Here is a 25577-nt window from a genome sequence, read left to right as displayed (position 1 = left end):
ATGTATGTGGAAAATAATCATTTATTTCTTTACTTTCTGTAGTCTGATTATTTTACTGTTTACCATTATTGCCGTTTTCAGCTCCAACACTTTGTTATTACCAAGAGTTTTTTCCACTCCAGTGACTATGAGTGCAATTGTGGGGGCAGGATGGGGAATGAAATTTGTTGCCTTTCCTAACTGGGTTATAATCAAACAAGTTTGAGAGTCATTACTCTAATTAAATCTGCTATTTCAGCCAACTTATGCTGCATGCGTGCATGATTAGTTGCTTTTGTTGTGTCCGACTCTCTGTGAACCCTGGACAGTAGCCTGCCAGGCTCCTCTGTCCATGGGGATTCTCCAAGCAAGAATACTGGAGTGGACTGCCATGCCCTCCTCCAGGGGATCCTCCCGATCCACGGACTGAACTCATGTCTCCTGAGCCTCCTACATTGGCAGGCGGGTTCTTTACCCACCTGGGAAGCCCAACTTATGTTATGCTACATTAGGAACAAATCACTCATCAGCCACAGCTCACATTATTTCTTTCATCAAACAACATCTTGATTGCACACCCTTATAATTATGCCTCTAGTTCTAGTTTTAAGAATCAACTCTAGATCTATCATCTGTTTTAAAAAAAATTTTGGCCATACTGGGTGGCATGTGGGATCTTAGTTCCCCCACTAGGGATGAAACCCACGTCCCCTACATTGGAAGCATACAGTCTTAACCAATGGACCCTAGAGAAGTCCCAAAGTCCATCTTCTTTAACTCATGGAAGGATATGCCCTATCTCTTCAGTTAAAATCTTTAACTGAAAGATGGTTAAAATTTTTAACCATCCCATACAATTCATTAGAGATTACCATATAACATGCTGCTTAATAAATGTCTCTCAAGGACCATGATCGTTGCCTGAGAGTCAACATTTCCTCCTCTGATGGCTTCATTTGTCAGGAAAGTCTTCACCGAAAGTTCTCTGTCCAAACTTTAAACATAAAACTGAAGCACAAAGTCAGAATTCACAGAAAAATATGTAATAAGGTAGTAAAAATAAGGAGCCAAGCTTAAAGAACAAAGCACACATAACGGTCACAGAACAGACTCACTAAAGGCACAAGTGTCTTTGGACACAGTAAGAAATAGTTATGATCATTATGACTACTGTGAAGAAGTAAAAAGAGCCCTCGCCTACAGGTAGAAAATTCTATTTCCATGTCAGTCATTAATGCAAGTAGGACCCATAAGAAGCTGTTGGGCATCAGTCTCACTGTACAAGCAGGTATCCATCCTGGTTGGGCAGTGCCCAGGCCATTCCAGTTATTGAATATTTTGAATGTCACCCCTGAGTATAACTAATAACTCAAGGCCTACATAATGGAAATGTTTTGCTATAAATTTCACTCCTTCCTAATTTGATTCTTTTCTAGTCCCCATTACAGTCATTTAAAAATTCACTACTTGGGGGAGTTCCCTGGTGGTCCAGTGGTTACAACTTCGTAATTTCACGGCAACGGCCCAGGTTCCATCCCTGGACAGGGAACTAAGATCCCACAAGCTGCACAGTGCGACCAGAAAATAACAATAAAAAATGTCCCTACTCCCTTCATGACGCCTATCTCATTCCCAGTACTTAAGATAGTCCCTGACTAGCACTCATCGACAGTTTACTGAGTGTCCCATGGATAAATCTGACCCTTCTCTCACCCTTTCAGTTTAGAAAGAAAAGAGAATCCCTTTATGTTCTTTATCTGTTTCCCAAATTTGTTATCACTTTTTTTTTTCCTAGAAGGTGTCTGAATTTCCTTTCTCCATCAATGGTTTTATCTCATCTTCAGCCATAAAAATGTTCAAGACTCCCCATGATAAACGTCTTCCCTGGGTTCTGCCCAGTCTTATTTTCCTTCCCTTCTCCTCTGATCTGCCACTAGTCTACACACACTTAGTCTCCGCCTCCCTCCTAGCCACGCCTCAGCCATGCTCAACTGTTTTCTCCCACCACCACTTCACGAGGAGACTGTGAAATGTCAGAAGCAGCCCATTAACTGCCAAACCCTCCGTGTCTCTTCAGTCTTCATCTTACCCCATCTCTCCATGGCGTCTGTCACTGCGGACCACCTTCTCCTTGCCACCCCTGGCTTCCATCTTGTTTCTCTCAGCACCCCTCCTCTGCCTTTCTGGATTTCCACCCCCCTCTCCCCGGATCCTCTCATGTACACCGAGACCAAGGGGAGGGGGACGGCAGGCAAAAAGGCTGCCTGCAGAGGAGGGGAGGGCAGTTGAGGGAAAGGTTGGACAAACTGGCTGGAACAGTGGACACAGCTTTGAGACTATATCAAGGAGCTCGGACTTTAAGTGGAATCGTTGTTTAAAGGTTTGTAAAGCCATGGCTTATAGTTGAGAATTAAATACATCTAGGCATTAAGAAGACGAAAAATTTGGAATGAGCTGAACAAGAAAGGATGCTCAGAAGGACCTAGAGATTATTATACTAAATGAAGTAATTCAGACAGAGAAAGGCAAATATCATATGCTATCACTCACGTGGAATCTAATTTTTAAAATTATACAAATGAACTTTACAAAACAGAAAAAGACTCAGATTTCAAAAATAAGCTTATAGTTACCAAAGGGGAAACATGTTGGAGAAAGATAAATTAGGAGCTTGGGATTAGCACACACAATCCTCGATATATAAAACAGATAACTGACAAGGATCTACTGTTGAGGGAACTCTACTCAATCTTCTGTAACAACCTATATGGGTAAAGAACCTGAAAAAAGAGCGGATACATGTATATGCATAACTGAATTGCTTTGTCGTACACCTGAAACTAACACAGCATTGTAAATCAACTACACTCCACAGAAAAATAAAGAAAATAGTGTGCTCACCACTGTGCCAGCCAAGGGGTCATAGAACCTCTCCAGGAGCTGGACAACCGTGCTCTTCCCGCAGCCACTGCTGCCCACCAGGGCCAGCGTCTGGCCCTTCTTCACCTCCAGGCTCAGCCCCCGAAGCACCGGGATGTCTGGTCGAGTGGGGTAGTTGAACACGACTTCATCAAATGCCACATTTCCTTCCACTGTACTCTAAAATCAGGACAATAACAGTACATTTGATTGCTGCAATCCTGAAAACTGACTTCAGAGCCAACCCTCTGTACTGCCAGGTATCAGAATACAGCGATTTTGGATTCCAATTAAGCTTCAGTTGTAATGCTAGAAAGTAATACAGAAAATCTAAAAGGGTCAGTGTTTCCACAGCATGTCTCATTAACACAATACAAATGTGACAACCCAAAGCTATAACAGAATAACCTACACATAATAAAACCCAATTCGCAGGATTTGTGTATAAAATGGGCAGTACTCCTGTATCCCTGTGGCTTTGTTATATAAAAGTACTAGATGTTAACATGTATCAATATTATCAGCATTTATTAAAATGAACCCATGATCAAGAAAGTTTCATTTTACTACCAGCAAGCAAAAGCACAGATTTTATTAAACTTCCACTTAGAATACATTCATTCATCAGTTAGGAGCAGGTCACATAATCAAAACATGAGACTGACCGGCTTTAGGCCTTCAGTGCTGTAGCTGTCAATCAGAGGAACTTTTTCAATGATATTGATGACGTGGGCTGCTGACACTTTGGCCTTGGCATAGTCAGGAGCAAATGAACTGACCTGTCCCACAGCCATGGCACCAAAGACAATAGCTGAGAACACTCTGCCAACAACAAAGACAAAACATGTCAGGAGTTAACGACTGCAATGCTAAAAGGGTGACACTTCAACCTGAGAGCACCACCTCGAAGAATCACAGCACAGCAGTCAAAAGATAAAATGACAGTCTCCTTATAAGTTCATATCAGTGTGGTTAACTGATTGCAGAATGACCCCATGTTTCATCTCTCTCTGGGTTTTCGCCTTCTTATAATGTGACCTTGCAGCTTCTCCACGGAAGAAGTGGAATTAGTCCTCCTACCCTTGGAATCTGGGTTGGCTTTGGGACTTGCTGTGGCCAACAGGATGTGGTGAAAGTGACGGTTTCCAGCTCCAAGCCTATGATTCAGGGGGCCTTGCGTGCTCCTGTCTCTCTCATTCTGCCACAACCACAAGCCCGGCTGGCTTGATGGAGGACAAGGCACAGACAAAAGAGTGTTGTGTGGGCCCCAGCCAACCAGCCCATTGCTCACTACACACACGCGTGAGGCCAGCTGAGATCTACTCTGCTTAGCCCAGATCAGCAGAACTGCCTGGCTGACCCACAGATTTAACAGCCAAGAACAAATGTTCACTGTTGTACATTCCTGGGGGCTAGTGGGTGGCTGTCTTGCAGCAGTATCTGTGGCCATCAATAATGGATATAGGCAGTTTTGCTGGAATTGGATCAGAGTCTCAGAAAACCCGTGAGCCATGCAGCAAACAAGAGAGTTCCTTCAACAGCCAGATAGTGTGCTGCTCTCAAGATGCACTGAGTTCTTTCTGGGTATTTTTTTGGCCATGCTGAAGCTTCTGAGATCTTAGTTCCCCTTAGGGATCGAACCCAGGCCACAGTACTGAAAGCAACCAAGTCCTAACCACTCGACCACCAAGGAAGTCCCTGCATTGCCATTCTTAATCTACAACATGAGAATCATAGCAGCTTCAAGTCAGGAAGGACTTCACAGGATGTCAAGTCCAGCTCTCCAAGTTTGTGCCAGGGTCCACACCCCAAGCCAGCTCCCATCCTTTGTTTCAGGAAGGAGGAAGTTTGCTGGAGGAAGTCTTTTGTTAAAAAGTTCCTTTTCAAATCAAAGAGAAATGTACATCCTTTTGCCTAATACTGCCCTTCAAAGAACTGGAATATTATTTAAAAAGCCCTTTGCATCTTTGGTAACTCCTTTCACTCCCAACATTCCAGTTGCCCTTCTCTGGACACACTGATCAAAATGTCTTTTTAAACAGGGGCCTAGAACCGATACAACATTGGGGATCTTCCCAGGATAATACCGGGAGTCCATCAGGTCTGTTTCTTTGGGCTCTATTCCTGAGTTAACGGAGCCCACAGCGCTGTTTCTAAACACCTTTGAACAAATCACTCAGATGGTTCGTTTGGTCTTCTAATCTAGACCTGTGGGATCTTTTTCAAACAGATAGCTCTTCAGACAGGTCTCCCCTATCTCTTACTCAGAAGAGTGATTTTCCGAATCTAACAATCCAAGAGTCAGCAACTTCCATCAGTTGAATACCTTAACCTCAGAGTAAAGCACTAATTTGGATTCTCTGGTGCCTCAGACGGTAAAGAGTCTGACTGCAATCTGGAAGACCTGAGTTCAATCCCTGGGTCTGGAAGATCCCCTGGAGATGGAAATGGCAACCCACTCCAGTATTTTTGCCTGGAAAATTCCATGGACAGAGAAGCCTGGTGGGCTACAGTCCATAGGATCACAAAGAGCTGGACACGACTGAGTGACTAAACTTTCACTTTCAAAGCAATAATTATCAAATAATTATCTAATCAAAGCACCAATACCTGTGATGCCTGATTACAATCTTTTGGTCATAGTTATAAAGAGCACCTGCATATTATCTGTCAGATAGAGGCTGAATGGAAATTTTACAATCTTCTCTTGAGGTCATCCTGAGAAACCTAGAATGCATGCACAAATAGATGTCTAAATAGGATGTAAATATTATACTGACACATACTTCCAAGTTTCAATGATGCTGGTTTAGAAGTTTCAATGATGCTGGTTTAAATATAAAACTGTGTCACCGTTGATTATGGTATGCTATCAAAGGGCAGCTCAGACATCACCAAATCAAGACACTCAGAAAAATTACACTCACTTTTCACAACCAAACCACATATTTTGGTTTAACTGTATATTCAGTCCAACTCTCACATCCAAACATGACCACTGGAAAAACCATAGCCTTGACTAGACGGACCTTGGTTGGCAAAGTAATGTCTCTGCTTTTGGAAGGAAGTCCAGGCCTGTTTTCTGACTCAGGTACAATCTTCTGCATTTCACGGTGATGATCCAGATATTCCCATAGGGCTTTCCTTTTTCATTCCTCAGTTTCTCCAGCTCTTACCTTCTAATTCCTTTCCTCTTATCAAGCAAAGCAAATGTATCCTAGAATATTCCAGGGCTCTCAGAACTCAGTGCTCCACATCTATTCTTTAGCTGCCCTGTTCAGCATCTTTTCAAAGGAACCAGGTACTTGACTCTGGGTGAGGCTTCTTCCCAAACACCCAGGCCTGCTGGAAACCCCTCGTTGAATCACAACCCCACCTAGCCATGGATTTGAGAAGGTCAAGGGTGTGAGTCAGTACTGGGGAGAAGGGCAGACACCAATTCCCCAGCTGAAATGGGACGCTTTCAGAGTAACACACGGAGACTCAGAGACAAAACGCCAACTTCTGAATCACCAAAATCTCTTCATGAAGCTTCACGGTGAGGCTTCCTATCCAGGCATGAAGCACATGCACCTTGGTTTCATTTCTAGAGCTCGACTGACAATAGGAGCCCCATACTTACAAGAGAACATCCTGAAACTCCATGATGCCTTGCGCCACCAAGTAGGCACCAAACCGGAAACAGCCAGCATAGGAGAAATACATCATTGCCTGGGTGATGGAAAATGTAATTCCAAAGACATGTGCTTTCCTCAAAGAGTTTCTGAAAAGAAGACATTCTGACATTTACTTGACTTTCATTTCTCAGTACTTAAAACATAATCTTTGATGCGATAGCAGTAGGGGATGGTGGCACAGCAGACAAAATGCGTTTCATTTCCAAAACACTAAGTTTGGTCCTCACATCTCCACTTCAACAGAGAACCAACCACACCTCGAAGTGTCGAGGTCAAGGTAAAACAAGCCAAGGACAAGAGGTGTTTGTTAGGGGTTAATGTACTCCTTCCCTTCCCTGCTCTGTGGACATGTAACATATATGTGCTCCACACTGGACAATCGCGCAACACGTGCTGACCCAGCGCCCATAAGCTGCAGGGACATGAAAGGCATGCAGAGGCACCAGGTGTGTTCTTGTCCTTGGGGACCCAGGAGTTGAGTTGGATTATTCATGCAGTGGAAGTTTACCTTATAACACGTCACAGCAAGAGAGGAGGAGGCACTAACCCTCTAGGGGGTTTAGGGAAGGTGCCACCAGGGAGTTAACATGTGTGGTTTTGAGCCCCATGGACCTGGGTGATGTGGGCACAGACTGGTGAGTGGGCCTGTTGCAAGCAGAGCAGCTCAGCTTCTGTTTCGAGTACTGGGATTTAAACAGTTTTTTTCCTATAAAAAAGCTCTACTATAAAACCCAAATCTGCTCCTTTCATCGTATAAGAAACGAATCAAAGAGGTGGGCCTACTCGTATCCACGTCACTTTTTACAGCACTCACAGTGAGTTCATTAAAGGACAGGGGGTCTGCACCAGAGACGGGTAAAGAGAAGAAGGAAGGGAGGGTGTCCTCAGGAAGCACCACCCCCCCTCAAGCCTCACAGACACCCCAAATTCCATGATCCACAAAGAGCTCATCCCCAGCAGGACCGTGCAGCCGGGTCACCACGCAAACACAGGGTCAGAGGCATTCCCAATACCCTCGCTCCCTCCCCTGCCCTCGGTTACCTGCTCTCACAGGTTCTACCTCAGAGGCGTCCCTGCCTTAGGTCAGGTCTTGTGACTCCTGTCTGGGAGAATTACAACTGCTTCCCAGTTGGTTCCCTTCTAGAAGTCTCTCCACTTACTCCCTACCTTCTGGTCAAAGTAATTTTCCTGAAAACAAACCTGATGACCGAAAAACTCCCCAAACTCCCCTCCTACTCATCAGTGGCTATTACCTGTATGGTACCTGCAAACTCTGGGCATACATATATTCAAACCTCTCCTCCCGAGTCAAAGAAACAACAGTCCGGAAGTTTTCTATTGCTTCGGTGGCAATCTGTAACAGAGAACACTCCGTCACTAAAGGGACAAAAGCCAACAGTGGCAATGAGATGGAATTCCACTAAAGAGAGTAATATTATATATTAAATAATACTTATTATAACCTCTGCGTTTCTTTGCTATGGAAAGAGATACTAAGGACATTATCAAATTGAGTTTTAGATCTGGAAAGAATATGAGCTAATTTAAACTCCTCTCTGCAGAAAGAGATTCTCAAGTGTCAACAGATGAAGAAGGCCCTTACCTAAAGCCACAGAGCTTAACATGAGCGAAAGTAACCTGAGAACTCAGTATTTTACCTCACTGAAGTGCTCTTTCTTCTATGATGGTCACATTTTAAGTTCATAATTATTATATATAAATTATTATAATATCATTATAATTGCTATATTAAAAATATGTAATGTTTCTATTTTTCGCTGCATAACTGTCATTTGAGACAACTAAAGAATATTTGGAAAATACTGAAAAGATAAAGAAGGTAATGAAAAGTTACATACTGGTGTATTTCACAAAACAGTTTATATGCTGTTATTTTCTAAAAATATACCTGTTTAACAAAATTGGGCTGAAGTTCTATGTTTGGCTTTACAGCCTTAATTTTTACTTTAACAAATATCAAGAGCCTTTTCCAAGGTTATTAAATATACATATTAACAATGGGTTGTTTAAAGGGCCACTGAACAAAGCTTTTACTGAACAAAGTTTTCAATTCTCATTAAAAAGAATGCTGTGAAAACATCCTTGCACATTTATGTACCTATTAAATTATTCTCTTAAGACATTCTTAAAACTGAATTAACAAGGTCAAAGAAAATAAACTAATTTTTAAGGAGTATAGCACATATTAACAATTTGTTTTCCAGAAAGTTTCTTTCATTTCATTATGTTTTCGTTGAAAGTTAACTTCCAACAAGGCTATCTCATTAGGACAAGTACATCATTTACCACCTTTTAGGGTCTGGGTAAAAAGGCTATAGAAAATACAGAAAACACCAGTGTACAATACAAAATGATATTTCAGCCTGCTTCGGCGTGGGACCTTAAAATATCTCTCTGTCTTGTTCTCCTCATCTATAAAATGAGGATAGACAAGAGGGTCTCTGGAATCCCTTTTAACTCTAATTTTAAGACAAATAATTTTTAGATTTTAAGTCTAAATTATAAATCACTAAGAGAAATTACCCATATTAAGATGTTCTTCCTTTCTCTGGCCTCTTCCCTGGTCAGAATTGACTCTAATACAGACAATTTTAATTACATGAGAGTGATTTATGGCACACAAATCACAAATCCAAAATCTCACTGATTCTTTATTGAATCCTACACCAATACCTAACTTCAAAGATAGTAGTGAATATTTGATAGGACACTGTTGGTTTTAAAGACAAATGCAAAAGGCTACTAGAAGACAGAGATTAATACCATATTCTTATAAACAAAAAAAGTATTTTAAAAATAAAGTTAAAAAATATATTCTGACCCAGCAGGCCAACAAGACTGAACTAAGTTTACTATAAGCAACTAACAAATACAGGGAAATGTCCAGATTCAATTTATGTTAAAATACTTCATGCAATTATTTACATATTATAAAAATTATACTTATTTTAGAAAACACTAACAGTGCAAAAAGCAAAAAGTTAGAGGAAAAAATCCACCTCCAGTCAAACCCTCAGAGATAATCAATCGTTGGTAGAAATATTTTCATTTACGAGGCTTCAAACAAAGAAAAGAGGCTTTTTTTGCATTAGTTAAGAAAATTCACCAAACTTTAAAATTGCCTGCTGAAAATAAAAACAGACTTTACTGTGAATTTCAATGTAATGATTTTAAGAAACACATTTTTTGGGCACATTTTTTCTAACACCAGTGTGTAATGTTTGGTTTGTAACGTCATCACTTTATAGAGTGTGTGGACAGCCCAATAAAAGTGAGAGTTCATGAGTTGCACACCTCAAATAGTGAGTAAAATAATATAAACACTGCACAATCATCTTCATCTTGTCACACAAGAAGAAACTAGAAAAAGGCTTAATTAGTATTCTGCATCCTCGCAGCTTCATTTACTCCAAATTTTACATAGAGACTCAGTAACCACCATGAGGAGAGAGAAGTTGTAATTCAAGAGGAAATATCAACAGCATTGGGTTTCCCTCAGAAACCATCATGTACTAAATAATTTTTAGAATGCAAAAAATATGCATAGGTTTCCTGAAAAACCTCACACTTCTCTTCCCACCCTTGTAGCAACTCAAGTGTGATTACGGCTTTTATTTATGAAAAATAAAAAGCATCTATTCTATGAAAATGTTCATTTGTGGAAAACGTGACAAAAATCACCGGAGCAGAGATCACCAGCAGTGCAGAGGTTTTAAGAGCTGGCTCTGACGTCACACAGTCCTGCTCTGCAATCCTGGACCGGCTCCGTCCTTCTGCGGGAAACCAACAGATATGGTCCTGGTCCCCACCTTAGTAGGGAAGACGGTCATTAATCAATAAACAAGTAGGAAAGAAACATCAAGTGCTGAAAAGTGTCAGGAATGAACTCGAATGTCAGGAGAGACCTCTCAGAAGAGCTATGAAGACCAGAGCGAACCAGCTGGAGTTTTCTAGGAACTGAGAGAAGGCCCCGAGGCCAGGGCAGGGTGCATGAGGGCGACAGCAGTGCAAGACGGCCAGAGAAGGCCTCACGGGCTGGGCCATGCGGAGTTGTATAACCCAGGGCTGATTTTATTGCCAGTGTGATCAGAAGTCACTGGAGGGGTGGAGGTTCAGTTCAGTTCAGTTGCTGAGTCATGTCCAGTTCTTTGAGACCCCATGAACCACAGCACGCCAGGCCTCCCTGTTCATCACCAACTCCCAGAGTCCACCCAAACCCATGTCCATCCAGTCAGTGATGTCATCCAGCCATCTCATCCTCTGTCGTCCCCTTTACCTCCTACCCTCAATCTTTCCCAGCATCAGGGTCTTTTCAAATGAGTCAGCACTCCGCATCAGGTGGCCAAAGTATTGGAGTTTCAGCTTCAGCATCAGTCCTTCCAATGAACAACCAGGACTGATCTCCTTTAGGATGCACTGACTGGATATCCCTGCAGTTCGACAGACTCTCAGGAGTCTTCTCCAACACCATAGTTCAAAAGCATCAATTCTTCGGCACTCAGCTTTCTTTATAGTCCAACTCTCATATCCATACATGACTACTGGAAAAACCACAGCTTTGACTAGGCGGACCTTTGTTGACAAAGTAATGTCTCTGATTTTCAATATGCTGTCTAGGTTGGTCATAACTTTCCTTCCAATGAGCAAGTGTCTTTTAATTTCATGGCTGCAATCACCATCTGCAGTGATTTTGGAGCCCGCAAAAATAAAAGTCAGTCACTGTTTCCCCATCTATTTGCCATGAAGTGATGGGACCGGATGCCACGATCTTAAGTTTTCTGAATGTTGAGTTTTAAGCCAAGTTTCACTCACCTCTTTCACTTTCATCAAGAGGCTCTTTAGTTCTTCTTCACTTTCTGCCATAAGGGTGGTGTCATCTGCATATCTGAGGTTATTGATATTTCTCCCAGAAATCTTGATTCCAGCTTGTGCTTCCCCCAGCACAACATTTCTCATGATGTACTCTGCATGTAAGTTAAATAAGCAGGGTGACAATATACAGCTTTGACGTACTCCTTTTCCTATTTGGAACCAGTCTGTTGTTCCATATCCAGTTCTAACTGTTGCTTCCTGACCTGCATAAACATTTCTCAAGAGGCAGGTCAGGTTGTCTGGTATTCCCATCTCTTTCAGAATTTCCCACAGTTTATTGTGATCCACACAGTCAAGGCTATGGCGTAGTCAATACAGCAGAAATAGATGTTTTTCTGGAACTCTCTTGCTTTTTCGATGATCCAGCGGATGTTGGCAATTTGATCTCTGGTTCCTCTGCCTTTTCTAAAACCAGCTTGAATATTTGGAAGTTCACGGTTCATGTATTGCTGAAGCCTGGCTTGAAGACTTTTAAGCATTACTTTACTACTGTGCAGTATGAGTGCAATTTTGCAGTAGTTTGAGCATTCTATGGCACTGCCTTTCTTTGGGATTGGCATGAAAACTGACCTTTTACAGTCCTGTGGCCACTGCTGAGTTTCCCACATCTGCTGGCATATTGAGTGCAGCACTTTCACGGCATCATCTTTCAGGATTTGAAATAGCTCAACTGGAATTTCATCACCTCTACTAGCTTTCTTTGTAGTGATGCTTCCTAAGGCCCATTTCACTTCACATTCCAGGATGTCTGGCTCTAGGTGAGTGATCACGCCATCGTGATCATCTGGGTCGTGAAGATCTTTTTTGTATAGCTCTTCTGTGTATTCTTGCCACCTCTTCTTAATATCTTCTGCTTCTGTTAGGTCCATACCATTTCTGTCCTTTATCGAGCCCATCTTTGCATGAAATGTTCCCTTGGTATCTCCAATTTTCTTGAAGAGGTCTCTAGTCTTTCCCATTTTATTGTTTTCCTCTATTTCTTTGCATTGATCACTGAGGAAGGCTTTCTTATCTCTCCTTGCTATTCTTTGGAACTCTGCATTCAAATGCTTATATCTTTCCTTTTCTCCTTTGCTTTTCACTTCTCTTTTCACAGCTATTTGTAAGGCCTTCTCAGACAGCCATTTTGCTTTTTTGCATTTCTTTTTCTTGGGGATGGTCTTGATTCCTGTCTCCTATACAATGTCACAAACCTCCATCCACAGTTCATCAGGTACTCTATCTATCAGATCTAGTCCCATAAATCTATTTCTCACTACCACTGTATAGTCATAAGGGATTTGATTTAGGTCATACCTGAATGGTCTAGTGGTTTTCTCCACTTTCTTCAATTTCAATCTGAATTTGGCAATAAGGAGTTCATGATCTGAGCCACAGTCAGCTCCTGGTCTTGTTTTTGCTGACTCTATAGAGCTTCTCCATCTTTGGCTGCAAAGAATACAATCAATCTGATTTCGGTGTTGACCATCTGGTGATGTCCATGTGTAGAGTCTTCTCTTGTGTTGTTGGAAGAGGGTGTTTGCTATGATCAGTGCGTTTTCTTGGCAAAACTCTATTAGCCTTTGCCCTGCTTCATTCTGTACTCCAAGGCCAAATTTGCCTGTTACTCCAAGTGTTTCTTGACTTTCTACTTTTGCATTCTAGTCCCCTATAATGAAAAGGGCATCTTTTTTGGGTGTTAGTTCTCGAAGGTTTTGTAGTCTTCATTGAACTGTTCAGCTTCTTCAGCATTACTGGTCGGGGCACAGACTTGGATTACCATGATATTCAATGGTTTACCTTGGAAACGAACAGAGATCATTCTGTTGTTTTTGAGATTGCATCCAAGTACTGCATTTTAGACTCTTTTGTTGACCAAGATGGCTACTCCATTTCTTCTAAGGGATTCCTATCCACAGTAGTAGATATAATACTCATCTGAGTTAAATTCACCCATTCCAGTCCATTTTAGTTCACTGATTCCTGGAATGTTGATGTTCACTCTTCTCATCCCCTGTTTGACCACTTCCAATTTGCCTTGATTCATGGATGTAACATTCCAGGTTCCTATGCAATATTGCTCTTTACAGCATTGAACCCTGCTTCCATCACCAGTTCCATTCACAACTGGGTGTTGTTTTTGCTTTGACTCCATCCCTTCATTCTTTCCGGAGTTATTTCTCCACTGATCTCCAGTAGCAATATTGGGCACCTACTGACCTGGGGAGTTCATCTTTCAGTGTCCTATCATTTTGCCTTTTCATTCTGATCATGGGGTCTCAGGGCAAGAATACTGAAGTGGTTTGCCATTCCCTTCTCCAGTGGACCACATTCTGTCAGATTTTATTGCCAGTGTGATCAGAAGTCACTGGAGGGGTGGAGGTTCGCAGGATCTTATTTGTGTTTATAAGAGATGACTGTGGCCTCTGTCAGACAAATATAAAAAGTGGACAGACAGACCAATTAGGCTGCTGCTAAAGTTACCTGACTCCTCTGAACCCTGAGTTTTACGATCTAACAGGGTAATTCAAAAGGATTCTTGAGAGTATCAAGTGAGACCATGTAGCATTCTTAGCATGATGCCTGGTATATAATAAACAATCAATAAATGGTAGCCTGAGAATGATGATCAGATGGGAGCTGACTTTTACTGTTTCATAGACTGGCTGGTGCAGCAATCACTTCCCATACCTGCTTTTATCTCTCTCACAAACCACCGATTTAGAGCATTTACCTCACTCCCGACCTTTATCCAGAAAACCTGCTATACTCAAACATATCTGTTTCCATCTGCACCCTTCACCTGCCCCAACTCCAACAAATTACCAGAGTCTTAAAGCTAACGCAGTACTTCGAAGGTGAAAACCTGTGGCTTGCAATGAATCAGCTTCCGACTGGTCATCTCCTACAAACAACCTAAACCTCCTCTCTGGGACACTGAACACCTCCATAAACGATGACAGTAGAAACAGTAATGCACCCTCTTTGTATGCACAGTTTTTCATCTTCTCATTAGATGAATCAATACCATAGGGGAAAATCCCACAAAGTACAGGATTAAATGAAGAGACTGGTCACAGGACGGACTCCCTGCCAGGGGCCGACGTCACCTGGGCCTGACCACAGCCAATGTCTGAGGGCCAGCACCATCCTTCTGGACTTCAGGACGGGCCTCTGACTGCCTAAAGGGAAACCTCACATGAGGACTTTCTCCCCCAGACAATCACCGAGAAGCACTAAAGCTGATCCAAAGATGTTTCCTGAACGAATCCCAAGGACACAGGGTACAAAAAGTCAGAGGAGATAGCAGGGAGGCAACGGAAAAAATATGAGTGCTGATAACCAACCAAAGGACCACTTTCATCATCCTTATTGGTGAGGTGCCTGGTCCAGAGACAAAGTACTCAAGGCCACTGGATCTGCCCGGGCCGCTGCCTTGACTCCTAGGCACCTTGGAGGGTCCATGGGTAGAGTTATCCCTATCCTAGAAGGTAGGCCTAGTTCTGAGGGAGCTCAGCTCTGACCGCTCATTTCTGCGATGATACAGATCATGTGATATCAGACTATGTTCCACTACCAGCAGACCTCTGTTTTATTGTTCTTTAATGGAGGATAACTACTTTACAATGTTGGGTTGGTTTCTTCTGTACAACAACGTGAATCAGCTCTCAGTGTACGTATACCACCTTCCTTCTGAGCCTCCTCTTCCCCTCCATCCTCCTCCTCTGGGTCAGCACAGAGCACTGAGTTGAGTTACTGTGTTCAACAGCAGCTTCCCACCAGCTATGTATTTTACACATGGCAGTCTGTATATGTCAAAGACCTCTCTGTTTCTTAACTGAGGTACAACTTGGGAGCATGACTGTCTGGGTTTGAATCTTGGCTCTGAAGCTTATGAGCTCTAAGGCTGTGGCATTACCTGCCTGCGCCTCAGCCTCACCTGAGAAAGGAGCTAATAGAAGAACCTATCTCACAGGTCACCCTGAGGAGTAAAGCAAGTGCCATATATGCATCTGTTCAAAACAACAACTCTACTCAAAACTCGGTAATAACCTAAATGAAGAAAGAATTTGACAAAGGACAGATGCACGTACAACTGAATCACTTTGTTGCACACCTCAAACTAACACAACAGTGTCGATCAACTATACTCCAATATAAAGAAAAACTTTCGGGGAAAAAAGGGGAGATTCCAAATGCAAATCAAGCAACAATAACAAACCGGCAAGCATGCAACATGCTCCGCCCACCCCCAGCAAAGTGTGTCAGGATAAAGGGCAAATGGGGCTTCCCAGGCGGTTCAGTCAGTGGGAGAGAACTCGCTTGCCATTACAGGAAACACAGGAGACGCAGGTCGATCCCTGGGTTGGGAAGACCTCCTGGAGAAGGAAATGACAACCCACTCCAGTTATTTGTGCCTGGGAAATCCCCTGGACAGAGGCGCTTCGCAGGCTGTAGTCCGTGGGGTTGCAAACAGTCGGACATGACCAAGCGGCTAACAACAGTTGGCAAACAGAAATAACACAAAGGGAGGAGGTGTAATGAAAGGGAAAGAGTGACGATATTTTAGCCAGGCAGAGTGAATACCTTCAAGACTTTTCAATTCTTTAAAATCTCCCCTCCCCACATCTAATTAAATAGGCCTCCTTGCCTCAATAAAGCAATGGATTTCTGGAGAAAGGGGAAGAAAAAGTGATATGAAAACAATTGTAACTAGAAAAGTCCAACAAAATTAGAGGTCAGTCTGTGAGTCTAAGAATTTGTTTTGCTACTTTTCTTCAGTTTGCAATCTGCTGAAGACGTGTCAAATAAGACTGCTTTGAGGAATGGCTATAAAAACATTCTCAGGGACTTCCCTGGTGGTCCAGTGGTTAAGACCCCTATGCTTCTAATGCCGGGGACCAAGGTTCAATCCCTGGTTCAGGGACTAAGATCCCACATGATGCAACTAAGTTCACAGGCCACAATGAAGACTCAGCACAGCCAAAAAATTAAAACAAAAGCCATCCTCAGAGCACAGAAAGTAGCTATGACTAACAGAACAACACTGCTTAGAATATGTTACTCTACCCAGGTCAGAAATTTTATCTCATTTGACTCACCTTCCCAGCACCTTCCAGTTCTTTCTTATCTTTCAGGGCTTGTCCAGACAGCATTTTCATTTCAATAACTCCTGCTACTGCAATGATGGGTACAATTGCTAACAGGAGAAGGGTTAACTGCCAGCCATAGATGAGGGATATAATAATGCCTGTGCCAAGATTTGCAATATTCTGGGTAATTACAGCAAGCCTGGAACCTATAGCCTGCAAAACAAACAGAAAACACGGTTAGAGAGACACCTTCCGATCATCTCTAAAGTGCATGCTTATGTATTTTCTGAGGGATTGTGAAAATTCAGTTTTGTGAAAATCTCATCTCCTCGGTTATGAGCTAATAAGTTAGTAGTAAAAGTTTACATGTAACTTTATTTGGTTTCCCAGATGAGGATTTCCATGACCTCAGAATAATACTGAAAGCAGGTCAATATTTCAGAGTTCAATTACATATTTCTATCGCATTTGATTTTTTAATGCCACAAAACTTTTCATTAAACAATGACACCATGATCCCTAATGCAAGCTCTGCAAATTAGCAAGATAAAATAGTCTGACAATTACGTTCAACTGGGACTGTTGGAAATTTCCAATGTTAGATGCATCAGTTCAGTTCAGTTCAGTTCAGTCGCTCAGTCGTGTCCGACTCTCCGCGACCCCATGAATCACAGCACGCCAGGCCTCCCTGTCCATCACCAACTCCCGGAGTACACTCAAACTCATCCATAAATTTAAGCCTAATATTGATCATTGAGGGTATCCAAATATTTTGTGGCTTATTTGAGATGTTTATTGTGTTTAGAGGGCTTCCCAGGTGGTAAGGTGGTCAAGAATCCACCTGCCAATGCAGGAGACGCAGGTTTCATCCCTGGATCGGGAAGATACCCTGGAGTAGGAAATGGCAACCCGCTCCAGGATCCTTGCCTGGAGAATCCCATGGACAGAGGAGCCTGGTGAGCTACAGTCCATGGGGTCACAAAAGAGTTGGACACGACTGAGCTACAGCTAGATAGGCAGTGATCAGAAAAAATACAAAGAGCTGAATGTTATGGAATTTAAATTTATGATATGAAGCAGGCATCAGAACCTTCAGTTTACATGCCAGAGGGAGCCTGAAGCATAACTGTCGGAAGCATTCAGTTATTTCCAACTGAAAAGTCAGAAGTCAAAATACAAAGTCAGTTCGCTTCACTACTCTCCACTTCTCTCCCTTACCCTGGCAACGCCCCACAACCTCAAGCCATTCCAAATTCCTGCTCTGGCCCATGTCTTACCAACTCTCCAAACTTCCTCTGCCTGAGTGGGGCCATTCTCAGGGAAAGATTCATGATAGAGAACAGTCTAGAATGGTCATTTCCACCTCTGGGGCGCTGGTCAAATTTTTCCCAACCCCAAAATGACCAGGTACACTGATTAATAACCACAGCTTCTGGCGGCTCCGAGTTTTAAGACAGAATTCTTTCCAAACCCCCTGCCTCAATGTCGACCTTCTGAAATCATTTGAAACTTATGTTGGTATAAACACCAAACCAGTAACTGGGGGGAAACAGTATTAAAAAACTACCCATAGCTCTATAATTAAATTCCATACCAAGGAATTGCACCAGGGCTGCAAGAAACGGCATATATAACAGAGCATTTATTTTTATCTGATCCCATCACTGAGCTTATATAAAGGGAGGTTTAGCCATACCTGGCATAAGTCAGAGTGGAGTGGCCTTTCAAATCAGCTCTGTATTTGCACATTTTCAATTAAGTCAAGGATTATAATCTGAAGAGTCTGTGGCACAGGCAACGTGGAGACTGTTCCTTTTTCAGTATCCACAAGCCCTACTCAGAACTCATTTCCCACAGCACCCGACTGAAAGAAGCACTCAGAACATCCCCCAAGTTCACAGCAGACAAATTACTCCAGTACCTAAGCTTCTATACACATAAATGTTTCACTGAGGATGGCAGCCAAGGCCACAGAAACAAGTAAACTGGATCAAAGATGCTTCTTTAATGTACATGAAAGATGATCCAGAAAACCTAGGACCTTAAGCTGGCAGGGAAGTAAGCCCCTTGGAATAGTATGATTAAACGCTGCCAGTGACATTGCACTGGTTACTGTTCTTTATTCTAATGACACATTCACTGTCCCAATATCTATTCCTCATACAGAAAAAGAGTCTCTAGAACACTCCATGGGAGAGCACAGATTACTAGAAGCCAGAAATTTTTCAATTCAACAATGAGGAGGAGGGTAGGTAACATTCTAAAGCCAGAGCCCAAGAGTGAAACAAGGTTAGGACAAAAATGCTTTAATATCTGAAACTCACAGAGTCTCTCCTTGAAATCTCTCCACCCCACTATGCTTTCACATTTTTCTACCCACCTTTCCCTGTTTCTCCCTCTCCTGTTATTTATTTCCCCCTCAGAGCACCGTCATATCGCTTGAAATCCAATTTTAAAATATGTGAGTTTACTAGGGGAAAAAAAAAAGCCTATTTCCCGAACCTCCTTTTGAAATTAAGAACATTTTATCTTTCTCTCATCCACTTTCTCCAGAATTTTTTTTCCTAAAATATATAGTTTCTTTTGACTTCTGCTGCTGCTGTTGCTAAGTCGCTTCAGTCGTGTCTGATTCTGTGCCACCCCATAGACGGCAGCCCACCAGGCTCCCCTGTCCCTGGGATTCTCCAGGCAAGAACACTGGAGTGGGTTGCCATTTCCTTCAATGCGTGAAAGTGAAAAGTGAAAGTGAAGTCTTTTGACTTCTATATGGCTCTTATTAGCTTTTTTTCCTCAAAATTCTAACCCTTCTATGAAAATTAAACAGCCCACTGTTTCATAGGCAAAATATTGAGATTTTTGAAAGAAAATAAAGGTTTTCTTCTGATTTATGATTAGCAGGATTAAGCAAGCTACTTACTCAAAAATATCAATACCTCGGAGAAAATTATTGATAGTGAAGTTAAATATGAAAAAATTAGATAAACATCATCACTAGCTATATACACACAGATTTGAGTTTGCCCTGTTTTATGTGGCAATGATTTTTGACAACAATGTTTGCCTAACGTATTTATATATATATAAATTATACTGCTTCCTACTGTAAAACAGATACACTTATGTATATGTATTTATGTGTATATGTATTCTGTATTTGAGCATGCTCAGTTGTGTCCAGCTCTTTGCAACCCCATGAACTGTAGCCCGATGGGCTCCTCTGTCCATGGAATCTTCCAAGCAAGAAAACTGGAGTGGGCTGCCATTTCCTCCTCCAATGAATCTTCCTGATCCAGGGATCGAACCCGTATCTCTTGCATCTCCTACATAGAAGGCAGATTCTTTGCCACTTGGGCCACCTGGGGAGCCCCGTGTGTGTATGTCTGTGTATACATTTATACAAATTCAACACACTTATCCACCATCATAAGCAGGTCAGTTGGTGGCATGGAGGGGATTCAACTGTCCTCTCTCAGCCAATTTGTGACAACAGCTATTCTGAGCTTTCCTGGTTCTGGTGAAGCTCCCCTATCTTCTTGCCTCCTCTTCCCTGGTCTTTTTCAGCCACTGCTTTACACTCTGGAGAGCAGTTCTGACTCAGAGTGGCTCCTGCTACTGGGGCCGTGACAGTGGGAGTTTGGGATGCCTTTGAGGAAACAAGTGAGAAGCAGAAGGCTACCCCAACAGGCAATTAGACAGAATGGAGTTCCTGGATGTGGCCAAGGGCCCAGCCAACAACACTGCAGAGGGGAAGGACTGAGAACAATTCTACAAATACAGGAAAGGCCTGACTCCAGAGGAATTTATGCAAGTTTGACTCCAGAGGAATTTATGAAGGCCTGACCACCAGCCCAGCATCCAGGCAGCATCTGCTCAACGTTAGGCTGCAAGGGACCAAATAAGTGGGCTTCCTCCAGGATGAGTCCTCCATACCAGATGGGATGTGGGGTGTGTGTGTCGGTGGGAAGCACCTGAACACACGTGGGAACGTCTCTGTGAGAGAGACACTGAAGTTATGGAAGCAGAGTTTAGCTAGGGAATACTGGCTTTAGGAAACTTCAGGACACAATTTGTCCCCAGAGATCATTATCCCCAGGAATTGCCCTTCCAAGGAGCCAGTACAACGGATGAACCCCAAGCTTGTGGACAGATTCTCATCCTAATTTATTTATTTATTTATTGCCATTCTATATTTTATTTTGAAAGTTCTGGGTATTTCCACTTATGAAATTTTAGTCTTTTTTTTTTCAACTGGAGGATAACTGCTTTACAGTGTTGTGTTCATTTCTACTATACAATGTGAATCAGCTATCATCTTATGCTAGCTTAAATTAAAAATACAATAGAGTTATACTTTACATCTTCTTCCACCTACCACCCCATTTCCCTGCCCCACTTACCAGAAAGTCCTATAATGATTTGTCCAACTGTGTCCTATTTCTCTTTCCCTCTTTGTCTTAAATTCCTTCCCATCAGGATTTCATTCCCGTCACACCATGGAAACAGGTCTTGTTTGAACCATAAGCACTTCCACGTGGCTACAGCATTGTACAATATTTGCTTGTCTTGCATGCTTATCAAGACCCTAGACTGCTCTCCCCTTAAAATGCTTTCTCACGTTGTTCTAGGATACTGCCCATCTCCCTCAACAGCCAAGAATTCTTGCTCTTCTTCGCTGGGTCATCCTCGTAGCTAAGCTCAGACTATGCTGTTTTCTCTATCCACCCTTGCTCCCTCGGCTATATCCTCCTGACTGTGGCTTTAAAAGACACCCATGGGCTGAAAAATCTCCTAATGTTTATTTCCAGACATCTCTGCTAACCTCCAGATTTGCAAACCTATTTGCCATCAGGATATCTCCCATCTACTGTGGGCATCTCCCATGTCCCAAACACAACTCTTTTCACAGGTTTCCTGGTTTCATTAAACAGTAATTTCATTTCTTCAGTTGTGCAGATCCAAAAATTTGGAGTCATCCTTAAATCTCCTTTCTCTTATATCTTATAACCACATTCAGCCACTCAACAAATTCTGTTGGCTACTGCTTCAAACTATATCCAATTTGATTTTGTCATCACTTTCACTACGACTATCCTGGTCTAAAACACTATCTTCCCTCCCGCTGGATTACTGCAATAATCCCCCTGCCTCTCCCTGGCCCCTTTAGCCTATTCACACAGCAGTCTTAAAAAATTTCAGATCATGTACCTACTATGTTTACAACTCTATAATGGTTTCTCATATAATTTCAGATATGCTGTTGATCTCAACTTATGACATTTCCTTTCACCCCTTTTATTCCCAGCCATACTATCTTCCTTGCTGTTTTAGGACCAGTTGTGGAAATAAAGGCTCCAGGAGCCTCAGGGGCTTTGCACTTGCTGATCCTTCTGTTAGAGAACATGCCACTCTAGACATCTACAAGGCTGGCATCTTTCCTTCCTTCATGCCTCTTGAGTACATCACCATATCACTGAGACTGAGGCCTTCCTTCCCTACCATGCCCTAACAGCGTATCCTGCAGCCACTTTTCCCACAGCACTTACGACAATCTGACATCCGGTGAGAACTTCATAAGTGCAAGATTATTGTCTGTTTAGGAAGTTCAAAGTTATTTCAAGTGATTTTTACATTCTATTCTATTAGATTCTCTACAGTTCAGTTCAGTCGCTCAGTTGTGTCCGACTCTTTGCGACCCCATGAATCACAGCATGCCAGGCCTCCCTGTCCATCACCAACTCCCGGAGTTCACTCAAACTCATGTCCATCGAGTTGGTGATGCCATCCAGCCATCTCATTCTCTGTCGTCCCCTTCTCCTCCTGCCCCTAATCCCTCCCAGCATCAGAGTCTTTTCCAGTGAGTCAACTCGTCGCATGAGGTGGGCGAAGTATTGGAGTTTCACTTTTAGCATCAGTCCTTCCAATGAACACCCAGGACTGATCTCCTTTAGAATGGACTGGTTGGATCTCCTCGCAGTCCAAGGGACTCTCAAGAGTCTTCTGCAGCACCACAGTTCAAAAGCATCAATTCTTCGGCGATCAGCTTTCTTCACAGTCCAACTCTCACATCCATACATGACCACGGGAAAAACCATAGCCTTAACTAAACGGACCTTTGTTGGCAAAGTAATGTCTCTGCTTTTTAAGATGCTATCTAGGTTGGTCATAACTTTCCTTCCAAGGAGCAAGCGTCTTTTAATTTCATGGCTGCAATCAGCATCTGCAGTGATTTTGGAGACCAAAACATAAAGTCTGACACTGTTTCCACTGTTTCCCCATCTATTTCCCATGAAGTAATGGGACCAGATGCCATGATCTTTGTCTTCTGAATGCTGAGCTTCAAGCCAACCTTTTCACTCTCCTCTTTCACTTTCAACAAGAGGCTTTTGAGTTCCTCTTCACTTTCTGCCTTAAGGATGGTGTCATCTGCATATATGAGGTTATTGATATTTCTCCTGGCAATCTTGATTCCAGCTTGTGCTTCTTCCAGCCCAACATTCCTCATGATGTACTCTGCATATAAGTTAAATAAGCAGGGTGACAATATACAACCTTGACATACTCCTTTTCCTATTTGGAAGCAGTCTGTCGTTCCATGTCCAGTTCTCTACAGTTTGACCTAAACTTCAATTTCTGTTGATGTGTTTGCTTTAAGCAAAAAGATCTGCATTAAAATAACAATGTCTAAGATTTTATTGCGATTTTATAACTCTGTAAGTGCTTCCACATTCATAATTGAATTTATCCTTACAGAAGCCCCATGTATTAGTTAAGAAGAAATGTAGTCATAGTACTCTTACAGAAAGATTATTGATACAATTCAAGGGAGGTAAAGACATGCCAGAGATCACAGGCTTCCCCCACCCAAATTCCACATCATCCTGTAGATTTTTGTCATCAACAGACCAGGTGGCACTAGTGGTAAAGAACCTGCCTGCTAATGCAGGAGACCTAACAGACGTGGGTTCAATCCCTGGGTCAGGAAGATCCTCTGGAGGAGGACACAGAAACCCACTCCAGTATTCTTGCCTTGAGAATCCTCATGGACAGAGGAGCCTGGTGGGCTACAGTCCATAGGGTCGCAAAGACTCAGACATGACTGAAGCAACTTGGCTTGCATACATGGTGCAGTTAAAGAAGAAATTGTCACTTTACCCACCAATGAAAACCTGCTGGTTCAATAGTTTCTAGTTACATTAATTAAACAGATTCATGTAGCAGCAGAATTTAAGTTTTATAGTCTGATAAAATTGTTCCTTTTACCCTTGTTTTAATTTTTTCATACTCTTCATTTCTTTCAACCTTTGTCTAAATTTTCTTCCCTCCCCTATGAATTCTGTGCCCCTAAACTTTCTTACAGCAACTACACACACTTTTTTTCAGCAGCAATTACAATTTTCTGGGGATTAGCAAAGCATTAAAACAGACTGAAAAGATTTAAAAAAAAGACTGGGCTTGCATGATACACTGATAAATACTTCCTTTTTAAACAATTATCCTTCTACATGTATGTAGATAATAGCATGAATAAGATGGAAAATAACAAAACAGAGCTCAAAAGTCATGACTGCTACAGTGATACAGCATATGATACTTAAACAGATAATATTTTTTCCATAAGACACACGATATATCGCATAGGTTAAATGTTTGACATTTTCTAAATGATGAGAATTAACTGTAGGGAGAGAATTAGTTTCATGCTCAAATTCTAAATGGCCCATTAGGACAATCACAGCAGAAAGGAGGCTGTCATACCCCTTTAACTTGAGCGGCGTCATTGGCAAGCCTGGTCGTCAATGCTCCCGTGGTGTTTTTAGGATCATCGAACCAGCTCACATCCTGTGGCAGAGAAACTCATTTCATCATCTTAAAGCCTGACACATGGGACCTTCAGCTCAAGAGCACTGACAGGGTGTCCTTATTCTCCTACGTTAAGCACTTAGGATTCGACACTGAATAGATAAGAAAGGGACTTAATAAAAGTCATAAAGAGATCATTTCTCAAAAAAATTATTTTGAATGCCTACTCTGTTTCAAACATAATTGCTACGTGTTGGACCTATTCAACACTGAACAAAAATGACAGAGTTGCTGCTTTCATGAAGCCCAGATTCCAGGGACAGAAGCCACAAATTAACATACACCATGCCAAGGGGTAATAAACACAAGGAAGAAAACCAGAATGGGGTAAGAAGGGAAAAAAAGTGGGGGGAGGCACCATGTTACAGACTGGGGAGGTGAGACAGAAGGCCTTGCTCGGGTGACCTGTGAGCAGAGACCCGAGTACAGAGAGGGCTGACAGTGTCTGGACAAGGAAGGAAGAGCACGTGCAAAAGCCCCGAGGCAGAGGCATTTTTGATCTGCTCACATACAAGCAAGAAAGCGTAAATGTCGTCCCCAGCCTTAAAAGCACCTCTTCGTAAATGTACAGAAGCTGCTCTTCCTCAGAACAGACATCCGCTCTCACAGGGCTCTCCCTCTCCCCTACCCCCATATCCACTTACGTCAGCCAACGTGTACAGAGTAGACTGTGTTTGGGGAATGAGGTGAAGCTCTAGGAGATGAGGTCTGGGGAGGAAGTGGGGACACAGAGTTTGTGACTTCACTGGCAAATGCAAAGATTCCAGATTTGTGGAATTCCCTGGTGGTGCAGTGGCTAGGACTCCATGCTTTTACTGCTGAGGGCCTGGGTTCAATCCCTGGTCAGGGAACTAAGATCCCACAAGCTGCATCACGTGGACCAAAAAAACCAAGGTTCCAGATTTTACCCTGAGAGAGATGGGCAGCTTTCAGCAGCTTTCAAGCAGAGGGATGTGATTTAACTTTTATCTTGGAAGAATGATTCTGGTTCTTGGGCAATGAACCTAGTGGACTAGGATAAGGATTGAGGCAATGAGACGGGTTAGGAGGCTGTTCTAATATTGGACAAAGAAGAGGAGACAAGGACAACTCTTGGACTTTCACCTGAGCAACTGGCAGAATGGAGGTGCCATTTATTGATACTGGGGAGGTCTAGGTAAGGAGCAAGCCCTTCGGC

At 42.5% G+C, this 25577-nt stretch overlaps 1 protein-coding gene across 1 annotated transcript in view; it reads right to left on the bottom strand.

The window, feature by feature from the left end:
• The window catches only part of ABCB1 (ATP binding cassette subfamily B member 1), a 100399-nt gene that overhangs the window by 10159 nt on the left and 64663 nt on the right, over positions 1-25577 (bottom strand). Inside the window, exons 20-25 of the mRNA XM_055420157.2 lie at positions 24296-24379; positions 16550-16753; positions 7829-7929; positions 6521-6661; positions 3564-3720; positions 2881-3078 (exon numbers count right to left, since the gene is read on the bottom strand). Coding sequence (XP_055276132.2) covers positions 2881-3078; positions 3564-3720; positions 6521-6661; positions 7829-7929; positions 16550-16753; positions 24296-24379 — 885 coding nt within the window. The remainder of the gene's footprint in view (positions 1-2880; positions 3079-3563; positions 3721-6520; positions 6662-7828; positions 7930-16549; positions 16754-24295; positions 24380-25577) is intronic.

The sequence above is a fragment of the Moschus berezovskii genome, chromosome 3 (assembly GCF_049115385.1).
Source record: "Moschus berezovskii isolate FMDL1 chromosome 3, NW_MosBer_1.0, whole genome shotgun sequence".
NCBI classification, from domain to species: domain Eukaryota; kingdom Metazoa; phylum Chordata; class Mammalia; order Artiodactyla; family Moschidae; genus Moschus; species Moschus berezovskii.
This window is presented reverse-complemented; position numbering and strand designations above follow the sequence as displayed.